Source organism: Amblyomma americanum, chromosome 4 (assembly GCF_052857255.1).
Source record: "Amblyomma americanum isolate KBUSLIRL-KWMA chromosome 4, ASM5285725v1, whole genome shotgun sequence".
Lineage (NCBI taxonomy): Eukaryota > Metazoa > Arthropoda > Arachnida > Ixodida > Ixodidae > Amblyomma > Amblyomma americanum.
In genome coordinates, this window is record NC_135500.1 from 179,505,032 (window position 1) to 179,527,554 (window position 22,523).

The 22,523-nt window shown below is 48.3% G+C and overlaps 1 protein-coding gene across 1 annotated transcript; it reads right to left on the bottom strand.

The window, feature by feature from the left end:
• Nucleotides 1-228: 228 nt before the first annotated feature.
• LOC144130473 (uncharacterized) lies at nucleotides 229-21,966 on the bottom strand. Its single transcript, XM_077664397.1, has 2 exons — nucleotides 21,550-21,966; nucleotides 229-725 (listed from the first exon to the last, which is right to left on the bottom strand). The coding sequence occupies exons 1-2, from the start codon at nucleotides 21,772-21,774 to the stop codon at nucleotides 585-587; spliced, it is 366 nt and encodes a 121-aa protein (XP_077520523.1). The 5' UTR covers nucleotides 21,775-21,966; the 3' UTR covers nucleotides 229-584.
• Nucleotides 21,967-22,523: the final 557 nt, after the last annotated feature.

The following is a 22,523-nucleotide window of genomic DNA, read 5'->3' on the forward strand; positions in this document are numbered from 1 at the left end:
AAAACTCAAGACTCAAGCATCTAAACTCACTTATCTCGATTTTACCTACGCTGTGTGAGAGCACTAAAATAATCCAGAGAATCGGTATTTTTTTTTCTCAGATGTTCTAGGGCAGATAGCTGGCTCATGGGCAGACGCTTGGCTGACATAAGCATTGGACGGTGTGTGAGGTGCCATTGAAGCTTGTCCACAGAAGACGAGTAAAGTACCGAAACACTACGCCCAGAGGAATTTTCCACGTATTTTAAATGAAGTAGACACATCAGCCCTCGCAAAAAAAGGCACTAGCAGTTGAAGAATGAGCAGGTAAACAGTGTGAAAGCACATTAATCTCACGCAAACACTCAACAGTGGAGAGCACACAGCGAATGATGCAGTGTCAGTAGAAAAAAAAAGAAAGATGAAAGAAAAATGAAGAGAGATTCCACCGCCTGTTGGCGCTGTTACAGTTCCATCATCCGGCGCAGTCTGTCGCGTGCGGCGTCAGTCGACGTGGGGCTTCTTGCGCACGTGAGCGACGATGTAGGCAGCGAGCCAGTCGAAGCCCCTGTGCAGTCCTTGGAGCACGGACGCCAGCGGCTTGGCTAGCTGCTTCGGTTGCTGGGCGGAGGCGGCTCGAGGAGCGTCTGGTTCTCCGCTTCCCTCACCTCCTGCTCCTTCTCGACGTGATCGGTGCCGTTGTCGAACCCCGTGAGGTTCCGGCTGGAGGCCGTGCCCATCGAAACCTGCGTGTCACCCGCCAGTCTCACTTTATCCCGGACCGCTTACCACACTTGCGCCAATCTTAGCGGGGCTGCGTCTCAAGTGTGGCCCACCAGAAGCGAAAAGTGCAGAAGTGTGAACCGTTTAAAGTCAGTGTGCACGCAGTATCTTTTTGATAGACTCAGGTCAAACTGTGAAGAAAGGATAAGTGCTCAAATTAAAACAGAGAAAGAACGCAACAGACGAGCGCTGCGCATGAAGCAACACGCCCTTGCCTTATATCTTACGATTTCTTACTGTAAACGATTTAATTTTCGCGAAGACCTAATTTTCGTTTATATCGCGAAAATTTAGCTGCGAATAATTTACGAGTAATACTCTGTTTGGGCGAGTTGCTTCACCGTTGAAAGGGTATGTTCTCGGGCGAAGAAGACGGGACACAACAAAGCAACACACACGACATGTACAGGTCTAGCGCTCTGTACATGTCGTGTGTGTTGCTTTGCTAGTTGAGAGAAAACTGACGTCAACCAATATTTTTAACTTTGCCCAACGTTACGGGACCAACTCGGTCCCTTCTTCAGGGGTGACTAAGGTATGCCAGCAGCAGCAGCGAGTTGCTGCCTTCGCTCTTCCTTTGTTAGCACGTGGCGCAGTCCACTAACGTACGCGGAGGAGAGCGTTCCTTGAGTCCCATTCGTCGCCGCCTTTGTGAGCCGGATGTGCCATGACTCCACACGTCGCCTCTTGAACAGGTTTGGCTGCACGTTCAAGACGCTCACCTCCTCGAAGGCTATCCGGTGGTCGGCGCGCTCGCAGTGTTTGGCGAGGGTGTTGGATTTTTAATTCATTAGCCGGATGTCATTTTTGTGTTCTTTGGTGGAGGTTTCTTGGTTCGCCGATGTATGAAGCCGGGCACTTTGAGCATGGGACTTTGTAAACGACACCTGGTTGTTTTTCTCTGGGGACGCAGTCTTTCGGCCCTGGCAAGAAGCGGCTTATTGTCGAAACAGGTTTGTGAGCCACGTGGATTCCATGTTTTCCATAAATGCGCGCGAGTTCCTCGCTGGTTCCCCTCACATGTGGAAGCACAACGCGCGCGCGTTTCGTTGTTTCATTGTTGGCTGGTCCCCCTGCCATCCGAGCTTGACGGCGACCAACGCGTTGAATAAAGCCACGGGTGTATCCATTCTTCTTTAGGTCGGCGAAGACGGTGGCTTCTTTTTTCTCCACTTCAGAGGAGCAGGTTGACTTCACTCTTCTGAGGGGAGAGGAGACGACGGATCCTTTGTGGCTAGTAGGGTGGTTGGAATTAAAATTTAGTTAGCGGTCGGTATGGGTTGGCTTCCTGCGTCCCGTCTTCTTCGCGCAAGTACGTACCCTTTCGAAAAATTTACGCAAGTTGTCAAGTTAAAATTGGCGAAAAAAAAATTAATAATCTTGTGCTATCCGTGTACTTATTATGTATTGAACAGGGATGAACGGTCCAAGCCAGAACTCGCGCTTACTCAAATAAATTAAATTCAAAAATCGTGCCAGAGCGTATACATCGGCACAGCAACTTCTTTCACTCCTCCTTTCACATCCCTCTCCTAGCTCCGTGTGCGTCCGCCGAGAAGTGATGCGGTTACTATGCATTTTCCTTTCCTCAAAACTAATTCTTTGCTTCGTATTAGTAGCCTCCACCCCAACGCGAGGAACACTACCTCACAAAGGCAGAAGAGGAGAAGGTAGATGCACTAATGAGACCGGCATACAAGTCAGCCTTAAATCTCCCACAACGAGCTCCCACCACCCATCTCCTACGCATGGGAGTACACAATACACTACAAGAACTAGCTGAAGCTCATCGCACGGCTCAGATTGACAGACTCTCCTCCCCAAATACAGGCAGGCACATTCTCGCCTCTCTAAAGATTCAACCAACAGGTCCACCCCCAACAACACCCACGCCATCCCAACACATATCAGGGACAGACTAATAGTTCACCCTCTGCCCAGAAACGTACACCCAGTTCACAACCAGGCCAGACGCGAAGCTCGGGCCAAGCCTTTACACAAAGCTCATGCAAACGACAAAGACGCGGTCTACGTGGACGCGGCAGAGCACACCCACAATTCGGCCTACACCATCACCGTAGCATCGCATGACCTCAAACACATAGCGTCTTGCTCGATTAAGGCAAAACCTCACTTAAAGCCGAAGAAGCAGCCATAGTGTTTGCCATTTCCTCCTCCGCTGCCACACTCATTCTGAGTGGCTCTAAAGCAGCAATCACGAATTTTGCACGGGGACTGATTCATTCTGCCACCCGAAAAATTCTCAATTCTCGCTCTACAGAACCCTGACCAGTTCAAATTGTTTGGGTACCAGCCCACGCAGGCAACCCCGGCAACGAAGTGGCCCACTCTCTTGCTCGAGCGTACGTCAACCGAGCAGGTCACACCGTAGACCGGGGTAGCGCTAGGGACCGACTCGTCACCTGTCATGAAATAACCCTCCATTACAGGGAGCAAAGACTCGTCTATCCCCCACCACACATCTCCCTCTCGAAAGAACAAGAAACTACCTGGAGACAGCTCCAGGCTCGCACATTCCCTTCACCGACTTTGTTAGCCCTTATCCACCCAGGCCAATACAGACTCGAATGCTCTATTTGTGGGGCTCCGAGAGCCAACTTGGACCACATATCGTATCTTTGTCGATAATTCCAACCACCATCTCGCTGGAACCTCACGGACAAAGAGGGCTGGGAGATCGCGGTCTCCAGCTCCGAACCGGCTACCTAACCTACCTAACCTACCTAACCTACCTACCTACCTACCTACCTACCTACCTACCTACCTACCTACCTACCTTACCTACCTTACCTACCTTACCTACCTACCTACCTACCTACCTACCTACCTACCTACCTACCTACCTACCTACCTACCTACCTACCTACCTACCTACCTACCTACCTACCTACCTACCTACCTACCTACCTACCTACCTACCTACCTACCTACCTACCTACCTACCTACCTACCTACCTACCTACCTACCTACCTACCTACCTACCTACCTACCTACCTACCTACCTACCTACCTACCTACCTACCTACCTACCTACCTACCTACCTACCTACCTACCTACCTACCTACCTACCTACCTACCTACCTACCTACCTACCTACCTACCTACCTACCTACCTACCTACCTACCTACCTACCTACCTACCTACCTACCTACCTACCTACCTACCTACCTACCTACCTACCTACCTACCTACCTACCTACCTACCTACCTACCTACCTACCTACCTACCTACCTACCTACCTACCTACCTACCTACCTACCTACCTACCTACCTACCTACCTACCTACCTACCTACCTACCTACCTACCTACCTACCTACCTACCTACCTACCTACCTACCTACCTACCTACCTACCTACCTACCTACCTACCTACCTACCTACCTACCTACCTACCTACCTACCTACCTACCTACCTACCTACCTACCTACCTACCTACCTACCTACCTACCTACCTACCTACCTACCTACCTACCTACCTACCTACCTACCTACCTACCTACCTACCTACCTACCTACCTACCTACCTACCTACCTACCTACCTACCTACCTACCTACCTACCTACCTACCTACCTACCTACCTACCTACCTACCTACCTACCTACCTACCTACCTACCTACCTACCTACCTACCTACCTACCTACCTACCTACCTACCTACCTACCTACCTACCTACCTACCTACCTACCTACCTACCTACCTACCTACCTACCTACCTACCTACCTACCTACCTACCTACCTACCTACCTACCTACCTACCTACCTACCTACCTACCTACCTACCTACCTACCTACCTACCTACCTACCTACCTACCTACCTACCTACCTACCTACCTACCTACCTACCTACCTACCTACCTACCTACCTACCTACCTACCTACCTACCTACCTACCTACCTACCTACCTACCTACCTACCTACCTACCTACCTACCTACCTACCTACCTACCTACCTACCTACCTACCTACCTACCTACCTACCTACCTACCTACCTACCTACCTACCTACCTACCTACCTACCTACCTACCTACCTACCTACCTACCTACCTACCTACCTACCTACCTACCTACCTACCTACCTACCTACCTACCTACCTACCTACCTACCTACCTACCTACCTACCTACCTACCTACCTACCTACCTACCTACCTACCTACCTACCTACCTACCTACCTACCTACCTACCTACCTACCTACCTACCTACCTACCTACCTACCTACCTACCTACCTACCTACCTACCTACCTACCTACCTACCTACCTACCTACCTACCTACCTACCTACCTACCTACCTACCTACCTACCTACCTACCTACCTACCTACCTACCTACCTACCTACCTACCTACCTACCTACCTACCTACCTACCTACCTACCTACCTACCTACCTACCTACCTACCTACCTACCTACCTACCTACCTACCTACCTACCTACCTACCTACCTACCTACCTACCTACCTACCTACCTACCTACCTACCTACCTACCTACCTACCTACCTACCTACCTACCTACCTACCTACCTACCTACCTACCTACCTACCTACCTACCTACCTACCTACCTACCTACCTACCTACCTACCTACCTACCTACCTACCTACCTACCTACCTACCTACCTACCTACCTACCTACCTACCTACCTACCTACCTACCTACCTACCTACCTACCTACCTACCTACCTACCTACCTACCTACCTACCTACCTACCTACCTACCTACCTACCTACCTACCTACCTACCTACCTACCTACCTACCTACCTACCTACCTACCTACCTACCTACCTACCTACCTACCTACCTACCTACCTACCTACCTACCTACCTACCTACCTACCTACCTACCTACCTACCTACCTACCTACCTACCTACCTACCTACCTACCTACCTACCTACCTACCTACCTACCTACCTACCTACCTACCTACCTACCTACCTACCTACCTACCTACCTACCTACCTACCTACCTACCTACCTACCTACCTACCTACCTACCTACCTACCTACCTACCTACCTACCTACCTACCTACCTACCTACCTACCTACCTACCTACCTACCTACCTACCTACCTACCTACCTACCTACCTACCTACCTACCTACCTACCTACCTACCTACCTACCTACCTACCTACCTACCTACCTACCTACCTACCTACCTACCTACCTACCTACCTACCTACCTACCTACCTACCTACCTACCTACCTACCTACCTACCTACCTACCTACCTACCTACCTACCTACCTACCTACCTACCTACCTACCTACCTACCTACCTACCTACCTACCTACCTACCTACCTACCTACCTACCTACCTACCTACCTACCTACCTACCTACCTACCTACCTACCTACCTACCTACCTACCTACCTACCTACCTACCTACCTACCTACCTACCTACCTACCTACCTACCTACCTACCTACCTACCTACCTACCTACCTACCTACCTACCTACCTACCTACCTACCTACCTACCTACCTACCTACCTACCTACCTACCTACCTACCTACCTACCTACCTACCTACCTACCTACCTACCTACCTACCTACCTACCTACCTACCTACCTACCTACCTACCTACCTACCTACCTACCTACCTACCTACCTACCTACCTACCTACCTACCTACCTACCTACCTACCTACCTACCTACCTACCTACCTACCTACCTACCTACCTACCTACCTACCTACCTACCTACCTACCTACCTACCTACCTACCTACCTACCTACCTACCTACCTACCTACCTACCTACCTACCTACCTACCTACCTACCTACCTACCTACCTACCTACCTACCTACCTACCTACCTACCTACCTACCTACCTACCTACCTACCTACCTACCTACCTACCTACCTACCTACCTACCTACCTACCTACCTACCTACCTACCTACCTACCTACCTACCTACCTACCTACCTACCTACCTACCTACCTACCTACCTACCTACCTACCTACCTACCTACCTACCTACCTACCTACCTACCTACCTACCTACCTACCTACCTACCTACCTACCTACCTACCTACCTACCTACCTACCTACCTACCTACCTACCTACCTACCTACCTACCTACCTACCTACCTACCTACCTACCTACCTACCTACCTACCTACCTACCTACCTACCTACCTACCTACCTACCTACCTACCTACCTACCTACCTACCTACCTACCTACCTACCTACCTACCTACCTACCTACCTACCTACCTACCTACCTACCTACCTACCTACCTACCTACCTACCTACCTACCTACCTACCTACCTACCTACCTACCTACCTACCTACCTACCTACCTACCTACCTACCTACCTACCTACCTACCTACCTACCTACCTACCTACCTACCTACCTACCTACCTACCTACCTACCTACCTACCTACCTACCTACCTACCTACCTACCTACCTACCTACCTACCTACCTACCTACCTACCTACCTACCTACCTACCTACCTACCTACCTACCTACCTACCTACCTACCTACCTACCTACCTACCTACCTACCTACCTACCTACCTACCTACCTACCTACCTACCTACCTACCTACCTACCTACCTACCTACCTACCTACCTACCTACCTACCTACCTACCTACCTACCTACCTACCTACCTACCTACCTACCTACCTACCTACCTACCTACCTACCTACCTACCTACCTACCTACCTACCTACCTACCTACCTACCTACCTACCTACCTACCTACCTACCTACCTACCTACCTACCTACCTACCTACCTACCTACCTACCTACCTACCTACCTACCTACCTACCTACCTACCTACCTACCTACCTACCTACCTACCTACCTACCTACCTACCTACCTACCTACCTACCTACCTACCTACCTACCTACCTACCTACCTACCTACCTACCTACCTACCTACCTACCTACCTACCTACCTACCTACCTACCTACCTACCTACCTACCTACCTACCTACCTACCTACCTACCTACCTACCTACCTACCTACCTACCTACCTACCTACCTACCTACCTACCTACCTACCTACCTACCTACCTACCTACCTACCTACCTACCTACCTACCTACCTACCTACCTACCTACCTACCTACCTACCTACCTACCTACCTACCTACCTACCTACCTACCTACCTACCTACCTACCTACCTACCTACCTACCTACCTACCTACCTACCTACCTACCTACCTACCTACCTACCTACCTACCTACCTACCTACCTACCTACCTACCTACCTACCTACCTACCTACCTACCTACCTACCTACCTACCTACCTACCTACCTACCTACCTACCTACCTACCTACCTACCTACCTACCTACCTACCTACCTACCTACCTACCTACCTACCTACCTACCTACCTACCTACCTACCTACCTACCTACCTACCTACCTACCTACCTACCTACCTACCTACCTACCTACCTACCTACCTACCTACCTACCTACCTACCTACCTACCTACCTACCTACCTACCTACCTACCTACCTACCTACCTACCTACCTACCTACCTACCTACCTACCTACCTACCTACCTACCTACCTACCTACCTACCTACCTACCTACCTACCTACCTACCTACCTACCTACCTACCTACCTACCTACCTACCTACCTACCTACCTACCTACCTACCTACCTACCTACCTACCTACCTACCTACCTACCTACCTACCTACCTACCTACCTACCTACCTACCTACCTACCTACCTACCTACCTACCTACCTACCTACCTACCTACCTACCTACCTACCTACCTACCTACCTACCTACCTACCTACCTACCTACCTACCTACCTACCTACCTACCTACCTACCTACCTACCTACCTACCTACCTACCTACCTACCTACCTACCTACCTACCTACCTACCTACCTACCTACCTACCTACCTACCTACCTACCTACCTACCTACCTACCTACCTACCTACCTACCTACCTACCTACCTACCTACCTACCTACCTACCTACCTACCTACCTACCTACCTACCTACCTACCTACCTACCTACCTACCTACCTACCTACCTACCTACCTACCTACCTACCTACCTACCTACCTACCTACCTACCTACCTACCTACCTACCTACCTACCTACCTACCTACCTACCTACCTACCTACCTACCTACCTACCTACCTACCTACCTACCTACCTACCTACCTACCTACCTACCTACCTACCTACCTACCTACCTACCTACCTACCTACCTACCTACCTACCTACCTACCTACCTACCTACCTACCTACCTACCTACCTACCTACCTACCTACCTACCTACCTACCTACCTACCTACCTACCTACCTACCTACCTACCTACCTACCTACCTACCTACCTACCTACCTACCTACCTACCTACCTACCTACCTACCTACCTACCTACCTACCTACCTACCTACCTACCTACCTACCTACCTACCTACCTACCTACCTACCTACCTACCTACCTACCTACCTACCTACCTACCTACCTACCTACCTACCTACCTACCTACCTACCTACCTACCTACCTACCTACCTACCTACCTACCTACCTACCTACCTACCTACCTACCTACCTACCTACCTACCTACCTACCTACCTACCTACCTACCTACCTACCTACCTACCTACCTACCTACCTACCTACCTACCTACCTACCTACCTACCTACCTACCTACCTACCTACCTACCTACCTACCTACCTACCTACCTACCTACCTACCTACCTACCTACCTACCTACCTACCTACCTACCTACCTACCTACCTACCTACCTACCTACCTACCTACCTACCTACCTACCTACCTACCTACCTACCTACCTACCTACCTACCTACCTACCTACCTACCTACCTACCTACCTACCTACCTACCTACCTACCTACCTACCTACCTACCTACCTACCTACCTACCTACCTACCTACCTACCTACCTACCTACCTACCTACCTACCTACCTACCTACCTACCTACCTACCTACCTACCTACCTACCTACCTACCTACCTACCTACCTACCTACCTACCTACCTACCTACCTACCTACCTACCTACCTACCTACCTACCTACCTACCTACCTACCTACCTACCTACCTACCTACCTACCTACCTACCTACCTACCTACCTACCTACCTACCTACCTACCTACCTACCTACCTACCTACCTACCTACCTACCTACCTACCTACCTACCTACCTACCTACCTACCTACCTACCTACCTACCTACCTACCTACCTACCTACCTACCTACCTACCTACCTACCTACCTACCTACCTACCTACCTACCTACCTACCTACCTACCTACCTACCTACCTACCTACCTACCTACCTACCTACCTACCTACCTACCTACCTACCTACCTACCTACCTACCTACCTACCTACCTACCTACCTACCTACCTACCTACCTGTAGATGGAGAATATCGGCCTATATATATGACTGCTGCTTCACGAAATTTAATTCACGCGAAATATTTGTAAACTGAGATTTAAACCGTATTCGCGAAATACTAAGCTAGTTGAAAATTGTCCACATTATCACATTACCTCCCGTAGCAGTTCATTAGCTGCCTTCATCATCAAGACGGGTATGTCAGTGCTTCTAGATAAAAATCAAGAGCCCAGGACGGCATGGAAGACAAATATGGAAGACTGGTTCAAAAAACCCGTCGCTTTATGAGTTCAATTTTTTCATGCTTAATATTTGCTATTCTTCGTGCATCTTACGTGTTTGCATGTTAGCTCTTTATTACTACAAACCGCTTACAAGCCATACAACGTACTGCACTTCCGCGCGATGTGTTAATTTTTAGAAACCGGAGAAGCATGAATGAAAGCAATAAGAAGGAATCTGGCCAGAGCTGTTCGTGTTGACCGTGTGCGTAGTTAGCTGCGCTTAGCTCGTTCTACAGAAATGTGGCGCCGGAGCCGTCATCCGCGCAGCCCACCACCGGGAACCCACCGATAAAAAATGCATCTCTCAACTTCGTGCGAGCACCTTCCACCTAGCACCTCTCAGAACCTCCCGCATACGACTCAGATGCCCCAATCCCTGAGCCTCCGCTGCGGTGGCCCAGTGGTTACAGGGCTAGGCTGTTTCTTAAGTTTTGTATCATTGTCGTCGGCGTCCTCAAACCAACTGGTGGGCCCTCTCGCACTAACATGCACCACCGACATCGGAGCTCAAAACCTCCCGAATACTATGCGGATGAACTGGTCGAATCTAATATATTAACTTTAATGTTTCTCAATTTCTCTGCGAACATAAGCGAGCTAGCACTGAATCGTTCGCGTTACAAACACGCAATTGTCCTGTGATCTTGTCAGGAGCTTGTCAGGAGCTTTTCTCTCATTTAAACAGAACACTAGCATGTTTCGGAACAGGTCGTCGGGTGAGGGACTTAGTTTTTTTACGCTATCGCCTCTCAGAGACTACGCCAAAAAAGGCATGAGATTTTCTATGCCTACAGAGCACCGAAAACGCACTCAGAGCTTGACCGAGAAGCCCGGTAGACCTTGTGTTCGGTGCAGGGCCTAACGAGCGATTTCACAAGGAGTATTATACATCTTTACGCACTTTGTTTATGTGGATCTCTTTTCCTCTTATTAAGGTCATCTGCTTGCATGCCCTCCCAACACAGAGTAATTGCGCGCTAGTGATTGTGCAAGATTTTGTTATCGCCGAGCCTATCTAGCGAATTTACAAATTCCTTAGTAGCGTTTTCAAAACGGATAGTGAAATAAAGATGGAGCCATCTGACTAATACGTGCTGCATAAAAACCCAAATCCACGTATTTAATTAACTTAATAAAGATGGAGCCATCTGACTAATACGTGCTGCATAAAAACCCAAATCCACGTATTTAATTAACTTTTCGCTATTCTCACGTTTCGTTCACCTTGCAACGGGTCGGTTTGGACAACAGGCACAAAGAGAATGCTTCAGCCCGGCGCTTGAAATTTGAGTTCAGCGATGAAATCTTCTCGCTCTATAGCAGACAGCTCGTTTTCGCTTTCGCTTACGTAAACAGCACTCAGTTCCACGCCTCGCGCATAATGTGGTCACCAACGTTTATAGGTATACTTCAGTTTCGAAGCTCTCCCGCCGGAGACGGGCGCGACTTGCTCCTAGGGTGTGTGAGGGCGCTGCAGTCGACGCTTGCGCCGTCGTGGCTGTCACAGGGTGCGGGCGACAGCGTGCATCTCGTTGGATGGGAGGGGGGTAGAATGTTTTGCTGTGCGTTCGTTTTTTTTTTCTCGACATGGTATTCCATTCATGGCTTTCAGTAACGGCTTGCCATTCTCCTTCGCCGTTCGATATGCATCAAGGAGAAGTTTGACAGGTTTCATGAAAGGCACGACCGCTCATACATATGCAGCGGCTCCCTGTCAGGAAGGGTTATTCTTATCAAACTTCCGAGCGTTTGAGCGGTGCGGCGCTGCTTTATCCTCTCCGGTTAGCTGATATACAACAAATATGACTGCCTTCTTATACGCGGATGCACTAGTGGCTGAGAATATGTAACAATGGCCGCTATTTGCTCACTGTGTGACCCTCTATTCCTCAAAAAGTGAAAAACAGGACGACTACTGCACTGTGGAGCTGCTCGAGAAAACAAACAATATATGTGATTAAGTTTCAAACAATCACTTAGACAAGAAGTGTAAACATCAGCGGTGACGTCGTGGAAATACACAACGGTGCATTCGCACGAAAGAGAAAAACCGTTCTGACGCGATCTCCGATTAATCCTGCCTAGCCACCTGTCGTTTGCTTTTAAAAAGCGGCGATCGCCGGAGAGGGTGGACGGGGTTTAGCAGCACGCAGCCAGTACCTTTAATATCAGGTTAACAGAGTTGAGCCACAAAATTATTTGCAGCGCACTTATCTCGCGGTGATTACCGAAAATGGTGCTTCCTACCCTGCGACTTCCTCACAGTTGGAAGATCTCGCAAGGTCAAATTACTATAACGTCGCTTTTAGAACCGCAGCGTGATCTTCTGGAAGTGAATTCTCTTATGAAACGGAAAGAAGAGGCCGTTTATCTTCAAGAGAAGCGAGCATCAGTTTTCGATCAGCTGCCTGGAACGCTAGATGAACCCAATTGGTTCATTTTTATTCGGTAACACACATGCATTTCTTTATTTTTGTAAAATTAGGATGGCAAAAAAATATCTGCAGAGAGAGCGTCTATAGTGGTGTTAGGTCGCCCGGGCCCTGACCGAGGCTGGAGCAGCCTAAAACCGCTTAAGAATAAAAAGAGCGCTCGTAGGAGCTTACCTCTAAATAGGTCAAAAGTATGAATTGGTATTAAATTTATGTGCTTGCTTTCAATTTTAATAGTCTTAATATCGTACAATATTGCCAGCATTTTGCACGGTGTAACATATTTTTAGTGATTGCTTTTCCTGATACGAGGTGTGATCCTTATTTAGAAATTTTCGCATTCGAACGATGCTACCTTGCCCAGTGCTGCAGTGATGAGTATATCGTGAAGCACTGCGCTGAGGAATGTTGCAGCATGTGCAGCAACGTAAACCAAAGAACGGAGCGCTGAGCGCACTTAGAAGAATTGAACGTCGCCATGACACGTGTACACGGATCTACGGTGGCCTTTCAAGCGCCTTTCAAAATATACCGCAACACGCCTATATTAGCGCCATATGCACACTAGTACATGGGAACTCTTCAGCACGGTGAACGGCGCATGCCGACGCATCTCTCTGCTATGTGCTCAGACGCATCTCTTTTCTGTGTGTTAGCAAGATCGGGTGGGCAACGTATGCAGTGCTACAAAAAAAAATAATCAAGCCAGCTCAACTCAAACTCTGATCCATGTTATCAAACAACCGCGCCTTATTAAAATGATGCCTAGTTGTCGAAGAGAGGCGCAAAACAAACATTATGCCAGCGAACTCGGAACCCCCAGCGCAAGCGCAACGTTGTGTGCTAGCAGACGACGCTTGCTCCGATAGCTCAACTGTCGCCTGCAACGCCGCGGTGGCAGGAACAGCGGTGGGCCGGCTACTCCCCATGGGCGCGCCGAGGAGTTTCGAAACTGAAGTATATCTATAAACATTGGTGTTCACAGCGTACCGCCCTCCTGATATGGCTTTATATATAACAACGCCACAGTACAGAGGCACGGCGCGTCTTTTTACTTTGCTTCGCTCGAGAGAAGGCCGCTGAACGTTCACTCTTGCACCAGTTTTATTATGTAAACATTCATATCTCTGCGTTGAGCGCCATGTGCTGAATATGGAAGCAATGCAATCTGCCGGCCTCCCGACGTATTTCGGTTCATAGCGTAGGCTGTGGGAGCGAAATAAAGAGTTTAAAAACGGACGTTTGAGACGAATTTTGGGGGAGAAAAGAAAACGCCTCGAAGGAACAGACGAATCACGTGCCGAGAGGGGAAAGTGGGGAGGGGGGGGGGTGATACGTGTAACTGTTTTTTTTTCGCTACAGCTTTTTGCTTTTAGAGTTACGTGCGGGTAAAACCACTAGGAAACAGCTAATTTTGTGCTCAAATAATCAATCCTTAATCACCAGTTATCAACGAGAGGCCTATTAGGTTTTCTGTGTAGTTATGCTCTCAATGAATAATGCCCACAATGTTTTTTTTTTAAATTGAATTTCTGTTTAGAAGTGAGCGCTCTCTTACACTGTAACGCATTCGTGCATGTAAGCCAGACCACCATCTTCTACGAATGAACTGATTTCTAGATCTTAGTGTAGAACTCTACAGCAAGGTAACATTCCGTGTTTCAGCCGCCTTCTTTGTATGCATGCGACGAAGCGCTTCAGTTATTTATGACCGTTTGATACAGCGTAATGTCACTGACTCAGTGATATGCTTCACATCGAACATTTCAAGCAAAGCAGCTGCTCGTTGCACACAATTAGGTATTTGTAGCACTTGAGAGAGAAAGTGATTATCTTTGACCACGCCGCCGTCTTTCAGACAAGACCTAGCCTCCTTTCGCTTGCCTGTCTCCCAACTTTCCGCTGCAATCGCGCACACGCACACCGTCATTTGAGACGCTGCTAGTCGCAAGGAATTTGCTTCCAGTTAACCAATGGAAGCAAATTCCGATTTCCCAGCTGAATTAGCCTATGTATTGTGAAGTGGGTTCCTGCTCGGCCACTTCTCTATCAGACTGCCTCTCGCCATTATCGAGATGTTCGTCTGTTACACAGTGTATTCCTTTGGACAAAACTGATTTGCTGGAAGCTTGCAGGCGGCATTCCTTTAATGATCGAATAAAAAGATAAAAAGTCGATATGTGGGATTGCAGGTATAATGAACTCCGCCTAAACTTCCAGAAAGTGTTAATTTAATCATGTTAGGCTATCTGGTAACGCAATATGCACTGATTTACAGTAGTTTTCTCCCATGCGCTTACGCTTCCGGGAAGGACGCTTCTTGAATTTGTTCCGACGCCAGTATTTGCCACATCTGGGGGCCAAGTCGCTGAGCTGTGATAAAAATCAATAACATGAAGAACCGTTTAGCGAACCGCAGTTTTCTGCGAGCCGGGATTGTTGCATATACTTTTTCCGTCATTCGTACACCGAAACTGTGATTGTGCGTCAGGCCTTCGGGTTAGACTATATATATATATATATATATATATATATATATATATATATATATATATATATATATATATATATATATATATATATATATATATATATATATATATATATGTATATACGGTCATCGAAACCAAGGCGCATAGAGGAATGTTTCTATTTTTTTAATTTGTAGTGCTAATGTATGGTAGAATAATAAATCTGTCGCTTAAAGAATACTACTTACAAAGCAGCAGCAAAAACAACCGTCTTGATATAAAGCCATATCAAGATGACGGCACACCGCGTACACAATGCGCGATGCGCTCAAGTGAGGGTTATTATACGTAACCGAAAGCGAAAATGCACTGTCTGCTAGGACGAGAATGCTTTATCTCTGAATTCAAATTTCACGGTCTAAAACCTGTGAGTAAACTTAAGCGCCATGCCAAAGAATTTTCTTTCTCCTGTTCAAACCGACCCCTTGTTAGGCGAACGAAATGTGAAAAGAGCGAAAATATTAGTTTAATATGCGTGTTTTTGTCTTTTATGCACAAAGTATGAGTGAGATGGCTCCACCTTTATTTCACTGTTTGTGTTGTGAACGCTGCGAAGGGGTTTGCAAATTCATAGATATAATTGTTTCAAATTGGGATAGTTGGACGGTGATCATATGCAAGACGTGCGCTGCTTACATTGACCAATACAGATCTAGTTAAAGGCAACAACAGGAATGGTTAAGCAAGCGGTTGCGCCTAATCGTTCGTGTGGTCAGCTTGAACTCTCTCTTTGTCAATCTAAGTAGCGCATGTCTTCCTGTCGATAACAATATCCAGCTTGGCCTTTTGGGCGCAGTTACTGTGCTTAGTGCAGTTCGTGCTTAACTGCGTCTGATACTTTGTAGGGACACTCCTCGACGTAGTCCTTTTTTGTCGCTGTGATGGGCAAAGCATAGGCTTCTTTAAATACACCTTGGCTTGGTACACAAGAAACAACGATCCATGTACTTCTAATGTTGTCGGCAAGAAAAAAATTTATATGCCGAATATTTTTTTTATTACGAGTACAGCTACACGCAGAAAGCTAGTAAAAATGTGTTAGCGGTCGATAAACACTAGGAGAAATATAGTCGTTATCTTATCATTTAAGTCGACAGCGTGGATGTGCGCTTAAAGGCACGGCAACGGCCGTGCCATTTTACAACAGTTGCCTTTTGTAGCGTGAGCTACGCTGGGCGAGATTGAGCAATTTCGCGTGGCTCCTGGAGAGCCGTGCTGCGCATGCGCGAGGAGAAGTGACGTCACACGGCGCACAGCTGGCGCGCCATAGACGCCGCCGCCGCCGCGCGCCTCGCCGGTCCGCGCATTCCAGAGGAGTGACGTGTAGCCGCGGCAGACGCACTGACGCCGGCTCGTGCCCAGCTGTGCGCCTCCGTTGCGCAGTAGCCAAGTCTGACGCTGCGCCGGAGCCGCTAGATAGCCCCTCTCATTTTGTGCGCATGCGCAGAGGTATCGGTGGGGGTATACATATAGCGGGGCGTTTGCCGGTGTGGTATAGCCATGGAGAAGGGGAGCGAAATTGCTGCTCACGCTACGTATATCTTGTCATAGCCGAGCTAAGCCGCAGCTAAATTTTTGTATTGAGCCATTTTCCTTAAAAAACGCGAGCTGTGTGCTTTCCGTAATATGCTGCATGCATACGCCGGAGCGCCGCTGGCATAAAAATTCGAGATAAGCAACATGCCGCGAAGCCCTCGGCATCATCTCTTGTAGAACTCCAACGATTTTATGCACTCCTCTGTCGAAGTATTTTTTACCCATAAATCAGAAAGGGGTCATTGAAAATCACCCGCCTTTCACATTTGCGTACGATAAAACGCTTGATCGGTAAACATGAGCTCTTTATTTTGCGCGGTGCATTTTATTTTATATTTATTCTCTGAAGTGCTCGAAAAGAGAGCGGTTCACTTGAAATATTTTTTTCTTTGAACTGGCGGTTAACGATGAAGGAAGATACAAATGAACACGTTCCCAAAGTCTTTTATACAGTTTCAAGACGAAAAATTAAGAACACGCTCTGCGATAGTGCTGCTATAGTGTGTATAATCGTTCTATTTTTCTGTCAGCTTTTTGCACTGTGGTTATGGAAGCGGACATGTCCCATTTTTGTATCTTCGTCTTGTTTGGGGACGGCTTTGTTCAGGCGGACGAAAGAGGAGCAATACTGCTTGTTTCAGTGTTTTATTGTGTTTATCTTTTTCTGCCTTGCTGGCTACGCTCAGTGATTCGGCAACCTTCGAAGCAAAGCAGTCGCTGAGCCTCTCGAGACGTGAGGCAGCGGCGCACTTCTTTCTAGTGCATTGAAGAGAACCCATCTCTTTGCGTGCACGACCGGTCAGGCATCAGCACAGACAAGGGGGCGTCGCACGTTGTTAGCTTTCCCTCCTTCAGTTGCTGCTTTAAAAGGAGACAAACGTTGGCATAAGCGTAGATGCTGTTCAGTCATACTTCTCGCTACGACCACGATCCCAAACTCCGGCTGTACACGTCCCTGCTCTTCCAATGGCTCGATTTTTTTTCCCAAATAAATCGCTACTGAGAGCTTGCTCACATAAGTAAACAAGCGCACTGACACTCCCACTTATCGCATCTCCTAACTGGGGTTGGGTGCAGGAAGGGCTAAGTGTGAGTGCTTCAGTTATTTGTTACTATTTATGCTCCATCGCGAACACGGCCTGCTCTGCTCTTCGGTTTTGGGATAGCGTAGATAGCCGGTTCACTAAGCCCCAGTCGGAATACACCCGAGACAGATAGGTGGCATTGCCCACATTCAGGGACTGCCGTTTTGTCGGATGTAAGAGGGGAGACTTCTGTTTAGGAGACTTTAGTTCAGGAGCGCTAAAATAATTGGGGTAATTTTAGCGCCTGGTACTTATTTCGCTTGGCATCAACCAACCGAAATAGGCGCCTATTCTTGCAGGCGCCTACTTCAGGGATCATGCGCCTGCGAGCAGATGGACTGGTTTATGGACAGAGGTTAGTGGTTGCAATTCAACAAGCTACTCCACCATTCCTCACCCCCCCCCCCCCCCTCTTAACCCCTTGAGTTATGACGTACAAAAACGTGTACGCAACTTTCGTGTCGGCTCCGTTCATTGCTGGGATGTAATCTGATTAAATATGGCTGGGCCTTACATTGTGAGCCTTTCGTAATAGACCACGCATTCTATTTTAAGCCACATTTGAAAAATTAACGCAAGAAACCATTTTTAACATGAATGTCGCCATGTTTTCATTAAGTGCCGACGCGGTTCCGGAAAGTGTGCGTATCCGTTTCCTTGTTTTGTACACGCCAGCGTTTTGAAGGATCCTAAAGTAAGCACAATTGTTGTATTCTAACAGGAACGACCCTAAAGAATTGCAGTTGCCGTTCTTAAAACAGTGTACATTGATGACGGGGAGATATCATGGCTCCAGAAAAATCGTATAATTAATTGTCCAGAGAGGAGCACATTTATTTGTGCGCTATCTAGGCATATTCCTTGCAAAAATGTCTAATTTCGAAACCTTTCTCCTCATCATAATGCGGGAATTAAGGGGCTAATATAAATAAATAAACCAGTCAAAAGGCGTGCGACAGACTGGTTTATTTGTTCAAGACCGTGCACCAACAATATTACTCCCCTGAAGGGGCTAATATTCGGAGTGCTTGTGAAATGCTACGGTTTTACGCGACAGTGTATTTGTAGAGTTCTAATATGTCTGTAAGGCGTGAATTACCCGACGCTCTAAGTGTCTGCATTTCTATCGGACATGCGTTTTCTCTGCGCAACGGCTACACAACGATGTGTCTTCCTTTCAGTGTTCGCTAAGCTTCTGTTTGCCGAGGGGCATCAGCGTGTAGGCCTGAAACGGTGAGCAACGACCAATTTTTTTAGACGAGGAGCGAAGATTTGGCTCAACATTGATGCATTTTACAAGGCCAGTGAAGTGATTTTTATCTTTGAAAATCATTTCGGTTCAAAAAAAGCGCACTCGTTTGCGGATCAAATACGCCACAATAAATTTCCAGGCATTGCTCTCAGTTGTGTGAGCTTCCAGTGTTTGGTGGTGCCGTGAAAGTTGTGGATAATCAGGGCGCCAGCCGTTCCTGGACACTGCAATGGCTCATAGGCAAAAATGACAAGTCCTACGTGTTATTTTCGCATAGAGGGCAGCCCGGTTCAGTCTATATTGAGACAGGAGTCTATAGATATCTCATGCAGGATAGCACACAACCGATGTGCCCCAGTTTTCTTCGCGAATAACGCGAACTTGTTTACTGCAAGACAAACAATGCTAAGCGCCGCGTTACGTTGCGAATGCAGTTTCAGCGCCCCGGCAGAACATACGTTATTCATGGGCAAAGAGATTAATGGCCTCGTTGATAACCTCGAAGCGAGGAGTAAATTGTTTTTGGCAGTAACGTGTTTTAATTAATTGCAGCAGATGCTACAGCATCGATAAAGGGGGATTTTAATAAATAGGGCGCGAGAAAATTCGTGCCCAGAAAAAAGGCGGTCTTCCAAAATAAACGTATATATGAGGTGAGAGCCAGGGAGCCATGAAGAAAAACGATAGGTGTAACGTTAAGAGACCGGAATCGGGCAGAGTGGGTGAGGGAACAAACGCGTGTTAATGACACCCTAGTCGAAATCAAGAGGAAGAAATGGGCTTGGGCAGGGCATGTACTGCGAAGTCAGGATAAGCGCTGGTCGTTAAGTGTAACGGATTGGATTCCAAGAGAAGGCAAGCATAGCAGGGGGCGGTAGAAAGTTAGGTGGGCGGATGAGAAAAAGAAGTTAGCGGGCATAGGGTGGATGCAGCTGGCAAAGGAGAGGGTTAATTGGAGAGACACGGGAGACGCTTTCGCCCTACAGTGGGTGTAGTTAGGCTGACATTGATGATGACAATGATGATTAGGTGAGTGTAAGAGAACATACTGGCCAGCCTGTTTTCAAGAGATCACAAAGAACGACCTCTGAGCGTTAATACCACGTACCATTCACCGAGACACGCCCTCCGGCTGCTGAAGACACGCAGCGCAAACAGGGAATGCAGTTAAGAGTTGTCCAGGCATAATCTGGGCATACATGCAGCCCCGTTCTAGAGAAAGTTCTGTAAACACAGAGTCCTATTGCAGAAAGCTTTTTCTTGATTTCTCGATTAATGAGCGCTGGAAAATTTTGAGAGACAACAAGACGACTGCACAATTGCGAGAGCTAAGAAAAAGGATATCAGCGGATCTTGAAGCGCTGTTACATAGCAAAAGCTTAGCGAATTTCATCCTGGTTCAAAACGAGGACAGTCTGCTTTCCTGGACGCCACTATGCACTCTAAACGCAGCTGATCGCCCCATTTACCGATGTGCAGCATTATAGTTCCTATTCTATTATCGGTTTGAGTCCATCTTTTGAATTTGACATTACCGGGTAACGGCCTGTGATTGGTTCTTTCAAGGTCACGTGACCGTTGTGACTTCATGCTTCTTCTGGGGTGACGTGACCTTTTGACATGTCGCTTTCACTTGACAAGTCAGCGAACTTCTTGACAGCGGATGGCTCCAGTGGGCAACCGGGTCGACAGGTTGTGACACCATCAATAGGTGACGCGAGCTATCTCGACGAATCATTAATAGCCACCTGTCACGGTGTACAGGTTGTGACGACGACATGTGCCCACGTGATATTCTCGACCAGTCATGGTGGCTCATTAGGGAGGCTGTGATGATGTCACAAGGTCACGTGACCTCTCTCGACATGTAAGTGAATTTCGGAACATCGAACGGCGGATTTCGCTCCTGACATGAGCTGTTAAGTTGTCCACACCTCGACACCCCAATGTCGCCGTCCACGGTGTATGCATCGGCGCCGTTTTGGGCAGGAGGCTCAATGCTGAGCCGTTGGAGTATGTTTCAACGCATTGGGCGAAGAGTGCACCGAACTTTGGATGTACAGTTCTGCGCCTACAGCGGCGGTATAAGGTATATTCTCGACCCAGATGGGCACCTGGCGACCCACCACCCCGTAAAGGCATTGCTGGCATCGAGGCACGCTGGCACAGATGTTCAGCCCGTGGCATAAGCGACGAGGTGGAGCACTTACCACGGCTGGTTGGGCGGCGTGCAGGTACCGTGCTGTCATGGTCACGATGAAGATGAGGAAGAGAGCGAGGATGACGAGGGACATGAGCGCCCCCGATAGTCCCCCGCTGCTGGATGCAAAGGCGTGACCCGGCAACTCTTCGGCGGCGGCAGGGAGCCGCCGCACTGCCACAGGCGCAGCCTCCCTCGTGTCTCCGCCACGCCGCGCCCCCGTCGCCGCACTCATGGTCCCGAGCCGCCGGTAGCAGGGGCATGCCCCGCGCTCTGCTCCGTCGGGCCGACGACGCTGGGGCTCTCTTGCCGCTTCTCGATCGCTGCTTGTTGCCCGGCTCTTCCTGCTCTTGCTCCTTTCTCCTCGTCGTCGTCCGCTTTGCCCCCTGCTTCTTTCAGCGGAGCCAATAAATTCAGGGCGCGAAAATTTTGCTCTGCGAAGACGAAGATTATGTCACGAGGCGGAGTCACAGATTTGTGGGGTTTAATCTTCCGATACTGCGCGTGTGCCGCGAAAGAAGCCGTGGTGGAAAGCCCCGCATTACCTGCAGCCACCTACGGCTCTTTAGCGTTGGCTGACGTAGCACTGCGCACGGGCGTTTTCGCATTTAATATAGATCGAAACGCGGCCCCCAAGGGCGGGATTCGAAAAATCGTTCGTCACTTCGGCTCAGCACCTGATAGCCATCGCCATTGAGCCATTGCAGCACCTATCATATATGAGAGGATCATAATATGCAAGACAGTATGTATCAAAGACGATGCGAGTGCCCCCTTCTCTTTTACTATATTTACCAAGCCATGATTCTGGGTCCTTGGACTCAACCTCCCAAACAGAAGATAGCTGTGAATGCACTTTTCAAGTTCCTGAAGGACTCAGGACGGAGTTCAAGGTTATAAACTTTCAGTGTGTGCTCTGTGCACCCTGTTAGTAATGGCCTACTTACACGTCAAAAAGTAATCTCACTTTCCTTTCTCCATTTT